Below are 20,481 nucleotides of genomic sequence, written 5' to 3'. Positions count from 1 at the left end.
CATTGATAAATGCCTATCTAGTGCTCTGGGTAACTATCTTATACATTTTAAAATTACAGCATAAATATATGCACCTCAACTCTCAGCAATCTCAGCAGCTTTAACAAACTGAGAAAAAAAAGGGCTTTACAGTATGCTTGAAAGGTGAAAAATATGGCTCTGGCAGAGCTGGGGGAGCAAGCTGCAAAACAGAGGACCACTCACAGAGAATGTCCTGTCAGCAGCTCCCTCTTCTTTATATTGAAGGAGCTCCATCTTGAGCCCCTCTGCTAATCTTAACTGTGGCAGAATACCAGGGGAAAGAAGCTAGTCTCTCCCAGACCATTTAGGGTTTTATATATTAAAACCAACACCTTGAATTCCACCTGGAAGCTTATTAGAAGACTGTGCAGATCATAAGATGTTCTTTATAAGCTGTCTTCAACGTTCTGTTAGCTTCAGCTTCTGAATGGTCCTAAGGTGTATCCCCATGGAGAGCACACTACAGCAATCTAATCTTAAAGTGACACCGGCATAAATAATTGTGGCTTGGTTTGCATTGCAGATAAAAGAGCACATTCATCTTGGCAGGTGCAGATGGAAAAGGGTGCCATTAGCTACAAGCACTACCTTGGCATCCTTGAGCAGTCCAAGATCTAACATCACCCTCAAGTTGCACACCTGTTTTGCAAATGGAGATCACTCTCCTTGTATGAGAGACACTGATACAAATTCCATCAACTCTTCTGGAAGTTTCCTTCAGCCCACAAATATTATCTCAATCTTGCCTGCAACTAACTAGCTTTCATCCATGCCCCAAGTTCAGCTAGGCATTGGGTAATTCGTTCCATAGCCTCTTATAAATACTGGATGTGTATATAAACTATGTATAATGTAACTAAACAATTTTATTTGCTCTTCCCATATTATAATAGCAATACTTATAAGAAAAAAAAATGTCCTTTATATCTTTCTAGAATGCCAGCTAATGAAAACAGAGCGACCGAAGCCAAATACATTTATTATTAGATGTCTTCAGTGGACAACTGTCATAGAGAGGACATTTCATGTAGACACTCCAGAGGAACGGTGAGGAATGCTATGTCTTCCAAATTCTTGGGCAGAAGTTTCAGCACATCTACCAGTATGGCACAAGTCTTGATTTTGATTACTACATAATCTGATTATTTGTGTGCAATTATTTTAAGAATTTATATATTAGCCTTTGTAAAATATTCCTAGTTCGTATCAAGTATACGATAAGAACTTTATATAACTTAAGGGAAAGAATGTGCTCAGCTTATCCAAAGTTGTGTCATGACATGTCTCTGAAGTGTTACATCTTCAGCAACATAAACCAAATTTGAAACACATTTTTTTCTCTCAGTAGCTCTGAATTTCTTTTCATTTCAGTATATCTTTTGTTTTGTCAGAAAATGCAATATTCTATGACTATATCTTAAGTTATAATTACAATTCCTTGTTAGAGTAGATATATACACATTTATTTAAGTATAAGAATAAGAATGAACTTTTCATTCGCAAGACAAGTGTGTAGGAGACATGAGATGAGGTGCCATGTAAGTATCATTACTTAGCTGTATTGTGATCCTTGTTATTTTTAGTGCCCACTTCCAGTGGAGATTAATACCATGGTTTGGCATTATTTTAGAAATTGCATAGCTACTAGCTTTCCTTTCAGTCTTGTTAATATTATATTAGTATAGATATATACGCACATTTAAAGGTAGTTAGATTGATTTAAAAGCCCAACATTGCCTTCTATTGTGCAATTCTTGTTTCTTAGTGATATTCCTTTAAAAAGCCCATCAAGAAACATAGACAGTATAGAGATTGCAGAATACTGCCTACCCTAAACCCTGAGCTATACTTTGCCTCATTAAGATATTTAACTTGCTATTAAAGTATTTACAAAATCAAACACACATAATTATTGTGATATAATCTACCATGCACATATATCCTATGCTGCTGGATCTAGAGCATGTACCAGTTGCCAGACTATGTAGTATATGGGAGTAAATTGAAGCAAATTACTTCAGTAGTTCCTTTATTATGTAGCATAATAACTTTGCAGGTAAAATACTACTACTATGTGTGCATTCATTAGAAAATATTTGGTTGCAGAAGGGGTCAAGCCTTGTTAGTTTTTATTAATAGGAATTTGGGTTTATTCTTGATAGGGAAGAATGGACAGAAGCCATCCAAGCTGTAGCAGACAGGCTTCAGAGGCAAGAAGAGGAGAGAATGAACTGTAGTCCAACATCACAGATAGACAATATAGGAGAGGAGGAGATGGATGCTTCCACAACCCATCATAAAAGAAAGGTAACCGGATACAGAGATAATTGATAAGATTCTTAATATGTAAATAGCTCGTGTACAGTTGTGTATTTGTATAGACGCAATATGCAAAGACAGTTATTTATAGAAAAGTTTGTTTACCCTAAAGCATGGAAGTATACGATTCTTTTATTAAAGCTGAACACCTCTGGTTTCGTTATTTTAATATAACTCACTCTTTGAGCCCACAGTTCGCTCTTTCAGGCAACTGATGCCTGTGCCAGGGTTTAAAAAATTATCAACTAATTCATTATACATTTTCACATTTTCCCTTTTAGTTTTTTTACTTTTCTAGAAATTTGGAAATAGGGGCTGCCCTAAAGAAAACTATTTGCCTTTCTCATGCAAATAGTCCCATTTAAAGAAATTTATTATTTGCATGAGAAAAGGAAGTAGGATTTGGCTCTTAATGACTTTCGTCTTTCACAGAGAGCAAAATATCTGTGCTCTAGTTTTTAATAAGGCAAAACCCAGGACCTGCTATGTGCAGCTGTAACAATCTCTTCATCATGTATCCTCAGGAAGGTTTGAATCCTGAGCTTTTAGCATTGCAGCACAGACTTCTACCAATTATGCTCCAGGACAAACTACATCAGTTAACAGGAAGAGTCCTATGTCAACCAGCCACTAGAGGTGGAGATATAACATAATGAAACAGTGGGTTACCTATACATGATTTAGCACTCTTTTACAAACAGCATGCCCAAAGATATGGCAGGGTCCTTCTGATAGGAAATGTGGCTAAATTGAAGGGATTCGGGTCTGCCTGGCTAGAGATCTGAGTACTATTCCCAGTTTATGTAACTTCTCAGTGGAGTATAAGACATTGCATATCAATAAGGGTTGTCAACAGTACAGAATTATTAACACAATTTATAAGAAGTGCATTTGAAACTCATGGTCTCCCTTGTCACTGTGCAGTACATCTTTCCATAGTCCAAAAGGGATGGGAGGGAGTAGGAGGAGGGAAGATTAATTTTTTTTCTGTGTCCTATTGAGAACATGAGCTCTCTGTGAAATCTGAAGTCAGATGCCTGAGATGAGTGCATGTACAGTGTTACAGAATGTTGAGGGATTTTGGCAGCAAGTCTAAAGCAAGCTGTACAAAGCTAACCTCAGATGGGAAATTTTTTTTTGGTACCCAATAACTCAGCTGTATCTGAATAGAGTTTTTTGAGGCCAGTAAAGGGCACATCCATGACCCTATGGCTATTTCTCTGCCAAAATTCAAAGAAAGTTTCAAGAATTTTTTTAAAAGTGAAAAATTTTAAGTAACCTTAATACAGGGTGTATCGTCACTTTCCCTGTATGTCCATAGAGTCAGCAGCCAGCAGTCCTGAATACTATAGTAATGTTAATCATTCAGAATATTTTTTCTTGCTTCTTTTATTAAAGACTTTTCTGTAGGAAAAAAGATAGTATTCACTGGTTAGAAATCAGTATAGACATATGATTTTGTGACGGTCTTACAGTTGTTGGTATACTTAGAACCACAATTTATAACCATATAATCCATCTATCCTGTTATTTTTTTTTCTATATGGGTTTGTTTAACATCAGGGGTTTGTTGTACAATATGTCCTACACACAGAAGCTTTGTCACATGATTCTACATCTAAGCCCAATGAATTTTGCTTGTTCCTGCTCCATATGGTACACTTATGAGCATAAGAACATAATCAGATTAAGAAACAAATACACAGAAATGGGACTACTCTGCTCTAGAAATGTAGTAAATTGAGTCTGTAAATAAAATGATCTTTAGAGTACGATTTAATTTTGATAGAAGTGGCTCCATCATCTTCAGTCTGGGTACTTCTGTAAATCAAAGGTAGTGCTTTTCATAAATAACTTTTAAAATCTTAAAGTATATTGTAGCTATAAAATGCTAATACCATCACTAGAATCCTGAAATACAGTATGCTAGATTAGGATATGAAGATTGTTTTTGTTCCTCTATGCACTTGTTCCTTATGGGCAGGATCTTGCTCTCATTGAAATCAATGGCAAAACTCTTGTTGATTTAAATAGGAACAGAATCCGTCCCTTTATGCACAGAGTATATTCTTATGAGTTTTTCACAACTTGTTGTAAAGCCTATTCTCTTTCTCATCCTTCAAATAAAACATCAGTAGTGGAATCAATCAGCTCTATACAAGGATTAACTATGTGAACCTTTCTTAGTTATTTTGGCTTCCAACAACAGAAGTATGGAACCTGCAACTCTGCTCTCTCCATCTTTCCCTTACCTCATAAATTTGTTCTTCAGGATGTAGAATGAGTAAGAAGTAAGAAAAAAAAATAGGACCAGAACACTGGAGAAATAGGAGGTGAGGGTGAGGGACAAGAGACGAGAACCTCATCTAATCGATGGAAGCCCCTCAAGAGTCTAATTCCCTAAAACCCTCAGGTGAATGGATATTTGCCCCTTTACCCAGTTCTTTCATTCCTCTGGTTGAGGGGTGCTTCTTCAATCTCCCAATATCCAGCCATTGTATTCCTTGGCAGGCCTCACTGTGTTACTCTGCACTGTTTGCCATCTCTAAGTCCTCTGGTAAACTCAGTAAGAGAACAGGAAGAGACGTTTGTCTTCACCACTAGATCTATGACCATGGCCTGCTGTTAAGTCACTACTCAGAATCCTCCAAGGCTATTGCCTTCCTTTGTAATATCTGCTTTGATTCGGCATGTGTGAAAACTACATCCATGATAACACTGATTTTAGTTTCATTTGTGGAGATATTAGATTACAGATTCTTACAATAGGACTGGCTTTCTGCCCTTCCCTTCATACCTATAACTGTCTTCATCTAGACCAAAGTGTTTCCTTCTTCATTGATGCTGTGCTAACTTTCTGAATGGATTTTGATAAGACTGTATTCACCCCAGTCTGTGATGATTCTGAGGGAAGAGATGATCCCTTTTGTGGAGGCTTTGGCTAGTCACACAGATTTCTGACTTTTAGAAGTGGTATATGTATTTAGTGAAAAGAAGAGATCAGGACTGAAAGTCCAAGGATCTAATTCCTAATATACATATTTTGTTAGTTTTATTTAATTTTGGTCATGCTTCCTTGGAACTCTTTTTTGAAGTAGCTGAGACATTCATTGTTATCAAATATTGTTTAGTATTGTTTAACTGATGGTGTGCTTGGTGCTGTATGATATAGAAAACAAAAGTCAGTCTTTCCCTGGAAGAGGTTGTAGGTTAATTTCTGTTGGACCTCAAACCCTCTTCTGTCCAGACACTGTGCAGATTCTTAATATCTTCTGCTCATTTCTAGAACTTTCAGTACTCCAGATTTCTGTTCGGTCCTGAATCTGCAAGAAACATTTTGACAGGGTTCTTATGTTTGAGAGGATTTTTTTTTATAAAATACTATCCTTATAATTTATGACCCTTTCTGGTTTCCAGTCTTGACAAAGATCTCTGAAGCTGTTCCTTGCAAGAACCATTTTCAATCAAATAAAATAGGAATATCTCCATATATTTTTATCTCATAGAGCTGGAAGGGACCCCCGAAAGGTCATCAAGTCCAGGCCCCTGCCTTCACTAGCAGGACTGAGTACTGATTTTGCCCCAGATCCCTAAGTGGCCTCCTCAAGGATTGAACTCACAATCCTGTGTTTAGGAGGCTAATGCGCAAACCACTGAGCTATCCCTCCCTTTCATCAATTTATGAAAGAAGCTACTGCTATTCAGCAATAGAGTAATTATCACCACTAACTAGTAGCTGTATCATGTACTACCTACATGTGGATAAGATTTATAGATTGATGGTAGAAGGCTCTTTAATTTAGAAGACAAAGGAATTCTGTGAGTTCTCCGCTACTCCTCAGGGGTTTAGATATATTATGATAGCTGTGCAATACTGAGAAAGGGTGCATGTAATTACTTGAACAACTATCCCTCATTTTTAGAACCTAGAGAAATATATTTATGATCAGGATCGAACATTAGAGTTTGGTGATAGCTGGTCACTGTCTAATTAAAACATTTTGATAATATACAGCCTGTTTCTGATTTATGAACTTTCACAGATGCATATTCACATGGAAAATATATGTAAAATAATGTTGATTATATTTTTGAAAGTCTTTATGGAGTTTTAACAATTATTACACATTAAATTTTCTATAAATAAGGATAAAAAAGAAAAAGTAAACCACAACTGATTTTAAGCCTGAGTTAATAGAAAAACTAATGGAGAGCGAGAAAAGAAAAATCGTTGAATTGATGGATCAAAATCAACGTTAGTATGTCAACTGGTTGAAATAGTACCAATGTGGCAATAAATCAATACAGGTTTAATGTATAGTTACATCTATAATTGGAGGGAAAAAACTTGTAAAATATTTTTAGGAAAGGAATGATGCTAACCCAGGGATTCTCAAACTTAATTGCATCGCGACCCCCTTCTGACGAGAAAAATTACTACATGACCCCAGGAGGGGGGACCGAATGAAGCCTGAGCCTGCCTGAGCCCCACCGCCCCGCATGGGGGGGCCAAAGTCCGAACCCCTCCGCCCAGGGTGGGGTGGGGGCAAAGCAGAAGCCCAAGGGCTTAAGCTGCAAGTGGGGGGCCTGTAACCTGAGCCCCAGCACCCGAGGCTTGGGCTTCGGGTCCAGGCCCCAGCAAGTCTAATGCCAGCCCTGGCGATCCCATTATAATGGGGTCGCAACCCACTTTGGGGTCCTGACCCACAATTTGAGAACTGCTGTGCTAAGCCTTCACTAAAAATTTAACTGGTTAAAGATTTTTGTAAGAAAATCATCATATAAAGTTAAAACCGAGTAAAAGAAGCATTCTTGATTAGGTCCTTTTTGAGATGATCTCTACCTGTTAATCCTCTTCCTTCTCTTTTGTCCTAAAAACTTCTTTTGCATGATCAAATTGTTTAAACTTCTGGAGGTCACCATTATCAATTATCTTTGCTTTAGCTGGAAAGACCCACAGCTCTTTGTGTCCCAGCCACTGGCAATTTTTTACTTCTCTTTTTTATGCCTCTGAGTTTCCTGTGCTAAATCAGCGAACATATTTAGTCACTTGCCCATAGCTCTCAGGTTTTGTGCAGTTCCAGGTGTGGCATTTTATACAGATTATTTAATGATCACATTTTCAAAAAGTTTACCTAAAATCATAAACTTCATCTTTAAACACAGTTGTGTAGATTTAGGGCAGGTAAAAGGCATAGACAGTCATGGAAAATGAAACCCTCTATTTATCTACCGGCAGGTTTTTCAAGAATAAAGGTGATAGTATTGATGTAATATACTTAGACTTCTTGAAGGCATTTGACTTAGTACTGCATGACATTTTGATTAAAAATCTATGATGATACAAAATTAACATCCCACTTAAATTAATTAAAAATGGTCTAACTAAAAAAAGAACAGGAGTACTTATGGCACCTTAGAGACTAACAAATTTATTAGAGCAAGTATTCCTGTTCTTTTTGTGGATACAGACTAACACGTCTGCTACTCTGAAACCGGTCTAACTAAAAGGTCTCAAAATATAAGTATAAATGGGGGAATCTTTGAGTGTGTGTATTTCTATGGTGTTCCACAGGGATTGGGTCTTGGCCCTATGCTATTTAACATTTTTTTCAGTGACCCAGAAGAAAACGTAAAATCATCACTGATAGCTTGCAGATGACACAAATTTGGGGAGTGCTAAATAATGAAGGGGACAAGTCATTGATAGAGAACATTCTGGATTGCTTGGGAGGCAGGGCACAAACACACAAGTGTTTTAATATTGCCAAATGTAAATATATACATCTAGGAACAAAGAATGTAGTCCAAGAAGGATGTTGATAAAGAGGAGAGGTTTCAGAGAAGAGCCATGAGAATGAATAAAGAATTAGAAAAACTGCGTAAAAGTGATAGATTCAAGGAGCTCAATCTATTTAGTTTAACAAAATGAAGGGTAAGGGGTGACTTGATCACAGTCTGTAAGTACCTTAATGGAGAACAGGAATTTGATAATGGACTCTTCAGTCATCAGACAAAGGTACAACATGATCCAGTGGGGGGAAGTTGAAGCTAGACAAATTCAGACTAGAATTAATGGACACATTTTTAACAGTGAAGGTAATTGACCATTGGAACAATTTACCAAGGGTTATGGTGGATTCTCCATCACTGGAAAACTTTAAATCAAGACTGGATATTTTTCTAAAAAATATGCTCTAGTTCAAACAGGAATTAATTCAGGTAAATTCTGTGGCCTGTGTTATACAAGAGGTCAGACTAGATGATCACAGTGGTCTGTTTTGGCCTTGATAAATAACACTTCTTTCTAAGGATTACGGGGATATTTTGTTCTCCATGATCTACACAGTTCTGAGCATCTCTACTGAATCTACCAAGTACACCTCTACCCCGATATAACGCTGTCCTCGGGAGCCAAAAAAACTTACCACGTTATAGCTGAAACCGTGTTATATCGAACTTGCTTTGATCCGCCGGAGTGCACAGTTCCCCCCCCCTCCCCAGCACTGCTTTACCGTGTTGTATCCAAATTTGTGTTATATCGGGTCGCGTTATATCGGGGTAGAGGTGTAGTGCAAAGCATGATAGTTTGTCAAGCAGGAAATGTGATTCACTAAAATAGTCACATAAGAGCCACAAAACATACATTATATGGGACCAAATTTTAAGTACCACTGAGTTTGGCTGGATTCAGACTGGAGACCTACAGCAAGAGGCGGTGTAGCTCATTAGCAATGTCATGAGGTATTTAGTCATCCTATAAGTGCTAATTTAGGTGGTGGTCCTGTATATTTTTATATTTTAGCTTTAAAAATTCTACATTGAGCATTAAAGTTGCAAAGCCAAGTACTATGGCATGCCAGAATTAACTTTGTTGGTGCAGCTTTAGTTATACTCCTTATGCATATTCATTATAAACAGGCTTTAATTATATAGTCACATACCATCTTTTCCCTCATGGATCATCAGCAGGATTTGAACCCAGGAGCTTCAGAGCCACAACACAGATCTCTACCACTTGAACGAAAGGAGTGAGTGATACGTACATGAATAGGCTTTTATTTTGTATGTGTTTCAGCCCCTAAAGAGGGAAATAACATATGCTTGGCCAGTGGATTACACAACTGTAGGTGAGACAGCAGAGGGATGTTGGATATTGGGATTCCTGGGTTCTGTTTGTGGTTCTGGCAGCAGAGTGTGATCTAGTGGTTAGAGACATCACAGTCAAGCATGTAGGTTTTGCAAACTCATTCCAAAAGGCATCATGGCTAAGTGGATGAATTTTGCATTGCTTTTGTCTTGGAGACCTGGGTTCTTTTTCCACATCTGCCTGAAGTGGCCATGTGCAACATCTCAATTACCTTATTTGTAAACTGTGGGGAATGATAGTTTCCTGTCCCTAGGGTAGGAATATGAGACCTTAATCAGTAAAGAACACAGTGCATAGAAATGTTAACACCAATCAGTAGAAGAGGTGAGACCAGAACCCATAGTATTCTGGCTCCCAGCTGAATGCACATTACCTGGGACCAAAGGTTATTTTATGGGAGAGTCTCTCCATCTCTTCTCTCCTCCCCCGCAATGTGTGATATTTAGGGCTTGTCTACACTGGCAATTTACAGTGCTGCAACTTTCTCACTCGGGTGTAAAAAAACACCACCCTGAGCGCAGCAAGTTTCAGCGCTGTAAAGCGCCAGTGTAGACAGTGCCCCAGCGCTGGGAGCCACGCCTCTCAAGAAGGTGGTTAAAGCACTGCCATGTTGCCAGTGTAGACTAGCCCTTAGCAAGGCATGTATGTGGAAAAGCAGCCTAGAACATCATTGTCATTTGAGATGGGTGACAGATGGGAGGCCTAGTTGCCTGTACAATCTTCTTTTTTCCTTCATAAGAGAGGGGTATTTGTGGGTGTGTGTACACACATGCGCATGTGCACACATGATCTTTATTAGGTATGAGCAAAAATAACTAGGCATGGAAATGTGTTGATAGTAGCCAAGTTGTGGGAGAATTATCATTAAATGCCAGGAATGAGGAGCACCCTTTCACTGACAAGAAGATCAGATTTAGTGGATTATGGTGTTACTTGCAGCTCCTAAATGCCTTTCTCTGGCTCAGCCCCTTTTAAACACTCCTGGATTTCTAACAGTTGGTGATTTCTGGGTTCCTAATTTTCCAGATTTTTAATTTTTTTTAGAGACATTCTTAAACTAGAGTATTTTATATAGTTTTTAAATTCGCAGTTTCTATTTTCATGTTTTCAGTCTGTATTCAGTGTTCACAGTATCTTGACACCCTTTATTTGTGCCTTCTGTAACTTCAAAACTGCTTTTAGAGAGGTCAAGAGGCTTCAGAATGGTTCCCTCAGGATAACTAAACCCATCATGTAAAGAAGGAGCGAGCGATGGTAGACTCACCAGATTCACCAGCCTCCTTACCCTGCCTGCTTATATTGATAGATATGAAGGTTTCCAGATCTGTTTGCTGCTAATATTTTGATTTCTTGGACTCCATTTTGTAGTAGTTCAATTAAGTGAAAGAAAATAAAAATGCAAACATAAACACCAGGTTGGTTCTGAAAACAATCAAGCAGTAAACTCTATACCCAAAGACTTAAATAAGCCAACAGCTGGTGTTAGCTGCAAGGTCTGTTACTGGCATTGTATTGCAGTTAGTGGATCATGTATGTTTAAAAAACAAACAAACAAACAAAAAAACCTACACCAGTCCAGAGCCAGCAGCAGCCTGGTGTTAAAGGAAGCTTGCAAGTGGCCATATTTCTTCACTCCCTTTGTTCTGCTAGAGTTGATAATCTTTCTTAAACTGGCAGAATCCATGAATTTCAGAGGTAAGACTGATTTGTTCTGCATGTGCTGTTGCTAAGAATAATTACATATGATATATAAGATCACTTATTTTATATTATATTATTTGGGATTTTTCTAGAGACTATAAACTGCAATAATTATATTAATCAATGCATTAAAGATATAGTTGAAGCCTTAAACTAAAATGTTCTTCACTATTCTGAATTTGATAGTGGAAATCCACTATTTGTATAACTTGGTCTTAACTTGCTGTCAATGGTACTGTTTGGTAGTGGCAGTGCACCAAATGTATATATATAGTATCTGCATGGTACAATCCTATTCTTGATTTTTTTCTTCCATCCAGACAATGAATGATTTTGACTATTTAAAACTACTGGGGAAAGGCACTTTTGGCAAAGTTATTTTGGTCCGAGAGAAGGCAAGTGGAAAATATTATGCGATGAAGATTTTGAAAAAAGAAGTTATTATTGCAAAGGTAAGCTTATGTTTTAATATTTTCCCTGCTCAAGTATTCTTTTGGGTGGGAAATTCCATGTATAACAGGCAAAACACCAGTGGTTTCTGATGGTAACTATAAGTTTCTAAAGGGATCTAAGTTCTCTTAACATTTGTACTTCATGTGCCTTTTTCCATTGCCTTACCAATCTAATGAACAGAAAGCATTTGGATGCATCCTTGCTGTGGTCATCTGGATCTATGTTTAGGAAAGCATCAGAAAGATTGTGCAAGTCGGGTTTAAATAAGAAGAAAATGTACTGTGGGAAGTACTGTAGGCTTACAGGAAAAGATTATTTAAAAGTAAACTGGGATCATTCTCAGAGTAATTTGCGTGAAGTGGAGCAATTAAATATAGCTTATATTTTATTCCCTGCCTTGCTAGGTAAGGCAGCTGCTCATGGGATAAAGAATTTAAACTTTCCATTCCTATGGGACAGGAAAAATCTGAAGTTTATGCCTGTAGGGCTGATGTTAAAGGGGCAGGATCAAATAGTTTAAACTTAGTGTTTGATTAGCCTGGTATTGCCAACTATTGTGATTTGATTCTTAGACTATCACTGTAAACTCTCTGTATAGTTGCTCTAAGCTGATGGGAGAGAGCTCTCCCATTGGCTAAATTACTCCAGCCCCTGTGAGTGGCGGTAGCTATGTCGGCGGAAGACGCTGTAGTGTAACCATAGCCTTAGACTCAAAGAGTTCAAGGCCAGAGGCACCGTTAAATCATTTAGTGTGACCTCCTGTATAACACAGGCCCTTAAATTTCACCTGTTTACCCCTGTATTGTGCCCAGTAACTTGTTGTGACCTTTGCAATATTTGGTGGTTTATGAAAACCTCAGCTGCTGGTATCAGATTATTATCTGAGAATTTTATCTTTCATCTTAAAAAAAGTAAATTTCTTCTCACATGGAAAAGTTTAAAAATTTGAACTCTGAATGCTGCAATGTCAGGAGGCAAATCCAAAGAACCCCAATCTGATGATTTTCGTTGGCCTGACTCATGATATTTGAGTGCCTGGGGTTGGCAAAACTGATAATCATAAAATTCTAATGGGACTTTTCTCATGTATTTTATATATTTCGCTTTTAAAATATCATTCTATACATTTTTGCTTTTAAATATAATTGTGGGATGAAGTGTGCTATGCCAGAACTTGCAGCCAAGGAGGATGGGGACTATGGTGGTTTTAAGCTATCTTTGTGCCTTCCTGATTCTGGACAGTTCCAAGGGCTAGAGCAGCTCTCAGTGCAATTTAGACAGCCCTGTGGGTGTACAGCGGCTACTTCAGGATGTTCTATGGGTGGAAGTGCTTCTCAGAGCAGCCCTACCCCCAACACCTTTGTCCTCAACATGGCCCTTTTATTAGTGCTTGTGTAGGGATCCTCAGGAGGCTGTCTTATGGCTATCTTTCTTAGTTCCTGTGCTGAGAGAATCCTCACCTGGCTGCATGCAGGGCCTTTAGAGCCCTTTTATGCCATTTTCTTGCCCTTTTACCCTATGTAAAGATGCCATAGTTGGGGTGGCTTTTATATCAGTTAGACAAAACCAATATTTTGGCTTCCCTTGTTCATGCTGATGGCTGCTGCAGTAACACTGAATTTAAAATAAAGTTAAAATAACATTTCTTAACATACTTATTTTTTCTATTTCTGTGTAGCAGGTTCTGCTCTCCATTAAACTAGTGAAAGTCTAAAATAATTCTGTTGAGATCAATGAAGTTACTCTGTTTACTTCAGATCAGAAACTTGCCCATTAGGATAGTGCTGGAGACCCAGCTTTGATTTTTTTGTTCTGTTTTGTTTAGTTTGGTCTCACCCATGCTAACCAAGGAGCTTTAATGTCTGAGGAAGCAACGCATTCCTTAATCTCTGAACTTTGACCTCTCTAGATTACTTTTAATAACTTTGGAAGCAGTGGTGTTCAGTTTTCCATGGCTGATAGGGTGGTAGTGATGATGTGAGGTCTTGGTGAAGTTTAGAATGGGGGATATACTTGGGTCTTCAGAAACAGTGTGGTATATTCTCTTTCCCTTCCCACCACATGCAAAAATATGATAGGCTAGTAGGCACAGTTGATTGGCACACTAACATCATGTACATCCACAGAGATTTATAAATAGTGATAGCATTTAACCTCTAGAGCGCAGTGTTTAAACTGATACTTAAGGGCACAAGTTAAAATAAGTTCTTCAGTGTCAACCTAGTCTTCATTTAAGTACATCTCATAGTCCACTTACAGCTTGGTATAATATGCACTAGAGAAAATCATGATTGTAACAATAGGTGTGTTATGGTTCAGGTTTGAGATGTAATGGCAGACCTGTGTATGGGAAGGTTGTATGGCATCTGCCCAGTTCAATTTCGGTGATAGATCAAACATTGCATTTGTTTGGAACTTGCTACCAGTATTATTAAATCCTGGGCCAATGGAATCATTGACAGCTTTTAATGCTCTATACCTCATGAACCATAGAGGTTCTAAACAAAATTTATCAATCTTTGGTAGTTCCCAGCCTTTCATTTGTACACACTTGTTTGCACCTCAAGCACAGTGAAATATATTGGACCTAAACTTTGCATTTAATTTAATTTGTTTCTTTTCCCCCCACTTAAATTCTGGCATTATTTTTGAGAATCACTAAAACTATAAACTAAGAGGCACATCCTCAACTGGTGCTCCAGTATCAATTTACACCATCTGAGGATCTGCTTTTTAGTTTCTTATTTGCTCAAGAATGGGGTTTTCAGCAGCATTCCATGTTGGCCTAACTCAGGTTTCATTGAAATCAGTGGGAGCAGAATTTGGCCAATGCTTAGTGTTCTTGAAAATCCCATTCTAATGCTGTATGCTACCTAAAGCAGCTGGGAATCCTAGCTTTCAAATTAAATAAAACATTAATTTCTGTCTAAAGCTTGTGATGTGACTGCTATGAAAATCATGCCAGAATTGAACACCAGGAGTGAGGAAGCAAGATCAGAATTAGAATAACTTGATTTTTATAGTGTTCTTACCAAATGTGTCTTAAATGGCATTGTGGGATTCCATGTTTGCTTGTGTGTCAGAGATTCCTTATATTTGGTTCCCATTGACATCCAGTGGGGGCTTGTTGGTGCTCAGCACTTCTGAAACTCAGGCCGATATCTAAATGACTTAATGCTCCTATTTTTGAAAATCTTTGCTGTTTTGAAATGTGCTTAGTTTACAAGTAATACAGGTTTTTTTCTAACTTTTAGTCCTGTGAACTCAACCTGAGAAATCAAGCCTCAGTCCTTTTTCCCACATCACCAGTAATAAAGGTTCTGCAGGCCAAAATAGGCCCTTGAATAAACCTGCACAGTCCTACTACCTATAATGGGTTTGCATAGGTATAACTGATTAGAACTTAAACAAATAATTCTGTCAGTGGTTCTGTCAGTGGTTTTTGTGCAAGTGGGAATAGAGCCCTCCTTGCATACTCATAGCTGTGTGATCTCTGCAGAGGTACCAAGAGTAAAGTGCACTAAAATCTTAGGCCCTGATCCTACAAACACTGAAATATGTGTTTAATTTTGCTTTTGTGTGTGGTTCCATTGACCTAATATGAGTAATGTTATGCACATGTTTTAAATATTTGCAGGATGGGGGCCTTATTCAGTAACTACAAGTAAACATGTATGATGTAGTAAAAACTGACAGCAGATCTGTTGAATCTGAGGGTGCCATTTTTACATAGTCACTGTTCAGAGCAGAATTGTATTGTCATTTTATTTACTTTTGTTTATTTGAATGTTAAGTTCTCTAAAATGTTTCAGCAGCTCCATAAATCTTAAATAATAGGTAAATGTTGTGCTTCACTGTAGTTTCTTTTCCCCCATGAAAATCAAGGGGCATTTGGGAGTCATCCTATCCTAATAGTTTGTTTCCATGCTGAAAAGGAGGACCTTCCCCCCGCCCCAAATAATAGTATTATTTGTGCTTCACTTCGTCTTCTCTTGGTATGGATATGGAAACTGCTTGTGACCTCAGCAGCAAGGGACTCAAATTCTATCTTAGACTTTTTGGGAAAGGAGTCAAGGCAGATGTAAATTTGATGTTAACATTTATTTAAGGTTTAGGGAAGTATTGAGATGTTTTATTAAATTAACTGAACAGGAAAAATATGAAAAAGATTTGTAACAAGTTAGGGCCAATCTATGTGTTAAGATCCAAGTGTGAATTGCTGAGCCAGAAATATTCTGATATATCATCAAATGCTTTCCGGAAAAATAATGATGAAGTGAAGAGAAAGGAATTTTTGTTGTTTTCATGGATATTAAATCTACTCTCAGACTATCAGATAGTAAAAAGGGGGAGGGGAATATTCATATAGCATATGAAATAGAGTTCTAAAAAGTTACTTGACATTGCCCTTTCTAGTTCTTTATCAAAAAAAATTTTCCATAAACTTCTAAAAATATGCTAGAAAATCCTCATAGTTCCTCCATTAAACTGTTTTAATGCCTTCCTCTTGTATGTGGTTGTATTACATTCACCCAACATTTCAGTGCTAAAGTTTTAACCACTAACTTTTTGTTGCTGTTATTTTAACTTCTTATTTTGATGGCCTTCTTTTTATTTTGACAGCCTTCTTTTCAGTATAATTTATAACTCCTGGCATCTTTGGTTAATTTGTAGCTTAAGGGTATCTTTTCTTCATGGTTTAGATTAATTAATATGTACCGTGCAATAGTATTACATTTTCATTATTTCTATCATTATTTTAAAAGTATACTTTGAACAAATGCATTTGCTTATTGTTATTGCTGATACTTCTGATTTGCACCAAACTAATCTTCCATTCACTATGATATTCAGCAGTTGCTAGGCAACCCACACAGTAAGTTGCTGACCCTCCTACCCTTTTTAAGATAATGCAGCTAGCAGAGGGGTTATTTTAATGAATTTTCTTTGTGAACTGCAAATCAGACTTATGTTTTTGATGTTATTGAGTTACATTATTTTAAAAACTCTAAATTATTATTTAAAGATTCATTTGCTACTCTAATTAGGAGTTAATTGTAAAAATTTAGAGAGCCTCTGAAAATTTTAGTTTCTTTCATATTAAGATTCATTTGGGTGTGATATATGCAGTTGCCTCCCAAATTTTATCCATTTGCATTTGATACAAAAATAAATCGTTACTGATTAATACAAAGTTGTAGACTGTTACATGTGTAATACTAGATGCTTCACATCAGAACTGCTATGTAGGACCATAAGTTGTCTGTATTTTTAAACCATCAATTCCTTAATAATTTCCTCTTATACAGAAAGTGGTATAATAGTTCATCCATTAGCATTAGAAAAAATAGGGACTCAAATACAGGGTGTGTTAATTCATCATTTTCCACATTAGGCGCTATGCTTAATTTTCTACCTGTGTTTTTAGAATATATTTGAATGATAGAATTCTTTGAAAAGAAATAGCAATTATCAAAACTGAATGTGCTATCTCATTTTAAGATTTTGTATCTTTGTCTTTCCTGAAGTAGTTAAATTAGACTTATAAATTAAATATAATTTTCATCTCTCAATTCATGTTGAACCCTTTATTATTCAGGATGAAGTGGCTCACACTCTTACAGAAAGCAGAGTATTAAAAAACACTAGACACCCTTTTTTAACGGTAAGTATTGGGAATACAGAATAATTTTTTTAAATGGGTAATTTTTAACCTGAGGGATATACAATTATTGGAAAAAAAATTGTAAATAAATACATTTTAAAACTTTGTAACTCATGTGAGGTTAGGGTGGCAAATATCTTGAGTTTATGGTAAATGATATTAGAGTTTGGAAAATGCATTTAAGGTTTGCGGTTTAGAAATACTAAAGGATCTAATAGTTTAATAGAGCTTAAATTATATGAAAGCAAAAAAAGTTAGCTGTAAAATTAAAATGTTGCATTTTTGTGTGGATTCTTTTATCCATTACAATAAAAATTGTTGAGTTGTAGAATTTTTTACACATTGTCAAGAGAATAATTAGAAGAAAGTGGATTTTAAATGGTTAGAAATTGAAGGCAAGGTACTGAAACACATATTTGTGTCTGGCAAACATAATGTATAATAACAATAGTTCAGTATCTTTGTGCACTGTGTGCTGATTAAATGTTTTAAAATACATAATATGGACAATAATATGTATTCACCATTTTTATTATGTATTAACAAAATAAAGGAAATAGAATGACAGATTAAATCCATTTGAGGTTCACTGCAAATTAAGGGGTTAGTCTACTGTTAAGAAAACAGTTTCCCAATATAAAACTAAGTTAAATCCCTCCTTGCTCTCAATTTACCCAAAAATATGTTGATGTCAATTTTTCAGAAAATTAAGAAAAACAAATAGTTTTATTCCTGTCTTCTACTATGTTCAAAAAACAATGCTTAGTGGATTGTAACTTTAATCTGGGAGACTATTATAGATTTTTATGTCTTATTTTTGAAAATAAGGCTAATTATAATATGAACATGATAAACTATATATAAACTGATTTATAAACAACCATTTAGACAGCAACGGATATATGGATGATAAAGGTTTTTTTGGATTTATATTAAACTAGATATATTAAAACATTATTATAAAAGTATATCGGGAGATATGAGAACTTCAGAAATTTCTTAAATTTCAGAGTATAAAGATAGGGAAGAATATGTCTACCATAGCCCATTTCAGAATCTAGAACATGTGATAGTAGATTCATCATCTCTTAAAGTGCCTTCCATGCTTATGGTGCTGAACAAATATTAGTGATATGATCATTTACCAGTTGTAAATTTGTTTATTCACTCAAGATAAAAGAAACCTACACTTGATGTCTGGAATGTCATTTCCTAAAATGTTAGTATTTGTAACAAGAAAGATTAAATAAATTAACAAAATTATTATTTGGTATTAAGCAGAAAGTAAATAGAAAACTCATCTTTGGCTTCAAGTAAATCCTGTAACTCTGGTTCATGAACTCTGCCTTCATATAGATGAGGTCTTCCCAGAGTTTCCCAAGCCAGCCCCTCTTATAGTCCTTTTCAAGCTGGTCAGGAAGTGGTTCTCCCCTTCTGCGGGAATTTTTGAGATTTCAAAAAGTTTTCCTAGTCCCAACTGGGATGGCAGGTCAATCCTGAAAATTTTTGTGAACCAAATATCTACAAGAAATATTGGATTGGTTCAGTGAAAACATTTTGTTTAATTAATTTCAAAATGTTTCATTTTGATTGTGACCTTTTTAATTTTTAAATTATTTTTACTATACATTAAATTTTGAAATGAAGTGATTTCACAATGAAAAATTGAACTTCTGTTTTGAAAATGCTGAGACTGGGGCACTAACAATTCCAGGGTTTTTTGGTTTTTAAATTGAAACAGGAAATTTGTCAAAACAAAAAAGTTTGGTGAAATGATGAAATGGTAGTTTCCAATGAAAAAAAGATGAAATGGTAGTTTCCAATGAAAAAAATTAGTCAAAAAATTTGTGACCATCTTCTTTTAAGTAAAGATAAATAGGAAGGGGGGAAGATGAGCTGAAATTAACTTTGTTCTTCAGTGCCTCTACTACATACATTGATATAATTTCTTAGTTTCTCCCTTTAAAAAGTACTAATTTTCTCCTTCAAAGTCGTATATATAATTCAGATATTCAATTTCATCATAAACTCTGTATATAGCATAATGTCCTATTGTGATGACTTCTTGTTCATTTTGCTGTTTTAAAAGCTATTTTATGGAGGCTGAGGCTGACGTTATAGCTATACTTGGCAGACCAAGTAGACATTTTGGGCCAAATTGTGCTCAGCTTGCCTAGTAGCACAAAGGAGCATATGACGCATATGGGTACATGGGGTGGGGAGTGGGCAAAGCCTTGGCCTTGCTCCTCAAACCACTGGTCACATAGCTGGTATGTCTGGGAGCTATATGCTGTACCAGGTATAGATCCAGCACAGTTTTCTCCCTTCCCAGAGCAGCCGGGAGAACAGCAGGGCAGTTGACTCCCTTAGCCACAGTCTCCCTCCTGGGCTACTCTAGGGACAGCACAACAACGTGCAGCTCTACTTACTCTAGGTACGTTGTTAAGTCATGATCTATCCTTTCATAATTACATTGAATCTTGCTACACTGCATTTCAAATAATTGGGCCAAATGCATATCTGTAATGGATTTATAGTCAGTAGATTTACACCAGGAATGACTTTGGCCCATCATGAGCCATTCAAACCTTGGGAAGTCAAGATTTTAAATTATATGAATAATAAATGTTAATGATTTAAAAAAGTTCTATATAATTTTATGTATTACTAATTTGGCACTGAAAAAATGTTCAGCATTGTACAATACATTAAAATAAAGGCAGTGTCTGCTCTGAAGATAAGACAGACAGACATAGGAATCCCATTGAAGATTCCTCCTTGCTCCCCTCCTCCCACAATATTATAATCTTTCTTCTTATGGGTACCATGGGAAAAGTGGGTTTGGGATGGTATTAGAATGAGGAGAGGATGGTGGTGGAAGATGTATGGCTAATACCACACATTTGGAAGCGAGGAAGATATTTCATTTCATAGTAGGATTAGAAATGCCAGTAGAAAACTGTGCTTATTTTTAATGGCAACATAGTAAAAAATAATTATTTTATTAATGTACATTTTGCTGAGTGAGCAAAACGTGTAGACTTTTCTTGTCAATGGCTCTCATAGTAGAGTGATTCAGATAGAGAAGTAGGAAATAGTGATGATACATTCCAGCAATCAAATTTGTCTGTTTAACAAGATACATTTAAATTTTTGTTAGCATTCTAATTAC

At 36.4% G+C, this 20,481-nt stretch overlaps 1 protein-coding gene across 10 annotated transcripts in view; it reads left to right on the top strand.

Moving 5' to 3' along the window:
• The window catches only part of AKT3 (AKT serine/threonine kinase 3), a 303,148-nt gene that overhangs the window by 155,368 nt on the left and 127,299 nt on the right, over positions 1–20,481 (top strand). For 9 of the 10 annotated variants that reach the window (XM_065589153.1, XM_065589151.1, XM_042848392.2 and 6 more), the window contains 4 exons: positions 957–1,068; positions 2,184–2,328; positions 11,512–11,643; positions 17,244–17,309. In XM_065589153.1, the coding sequence (XP_065445225.1) occupies positions 957–1,068; positions 2,184–2,328; positions 11,512–11,643; positions 17,244–17,309 (455 nt within the window). Of the gene's footprint in view, positions 1–956; positions 1,124–2,183; positions 2,329–11,511; positions 11,644–17,243; positions 17,310–20,481 lie in introns of those variants that run through there. The other variant, XM_042848401.2, reaches the window with a different exon arrangement.

Source organism: Chrysemys picta, chromosome 3, assembly GCF_011386835.1.
Source record: "Chrysemys picta bellii isolate R12L10 chromosome 3, ASM1138683v2, whole genome shotgun sequence".
Lineage (NCBI taxonomy): Eukaryota > Metazoa > Chordata > Testudines > Emydidae > Chrysemys > Chrysemys picta.
Note: the sequence above shows the minus strand (reverse complement) of the source record. Positions and strands in the feature narration are given on the sequence as shown.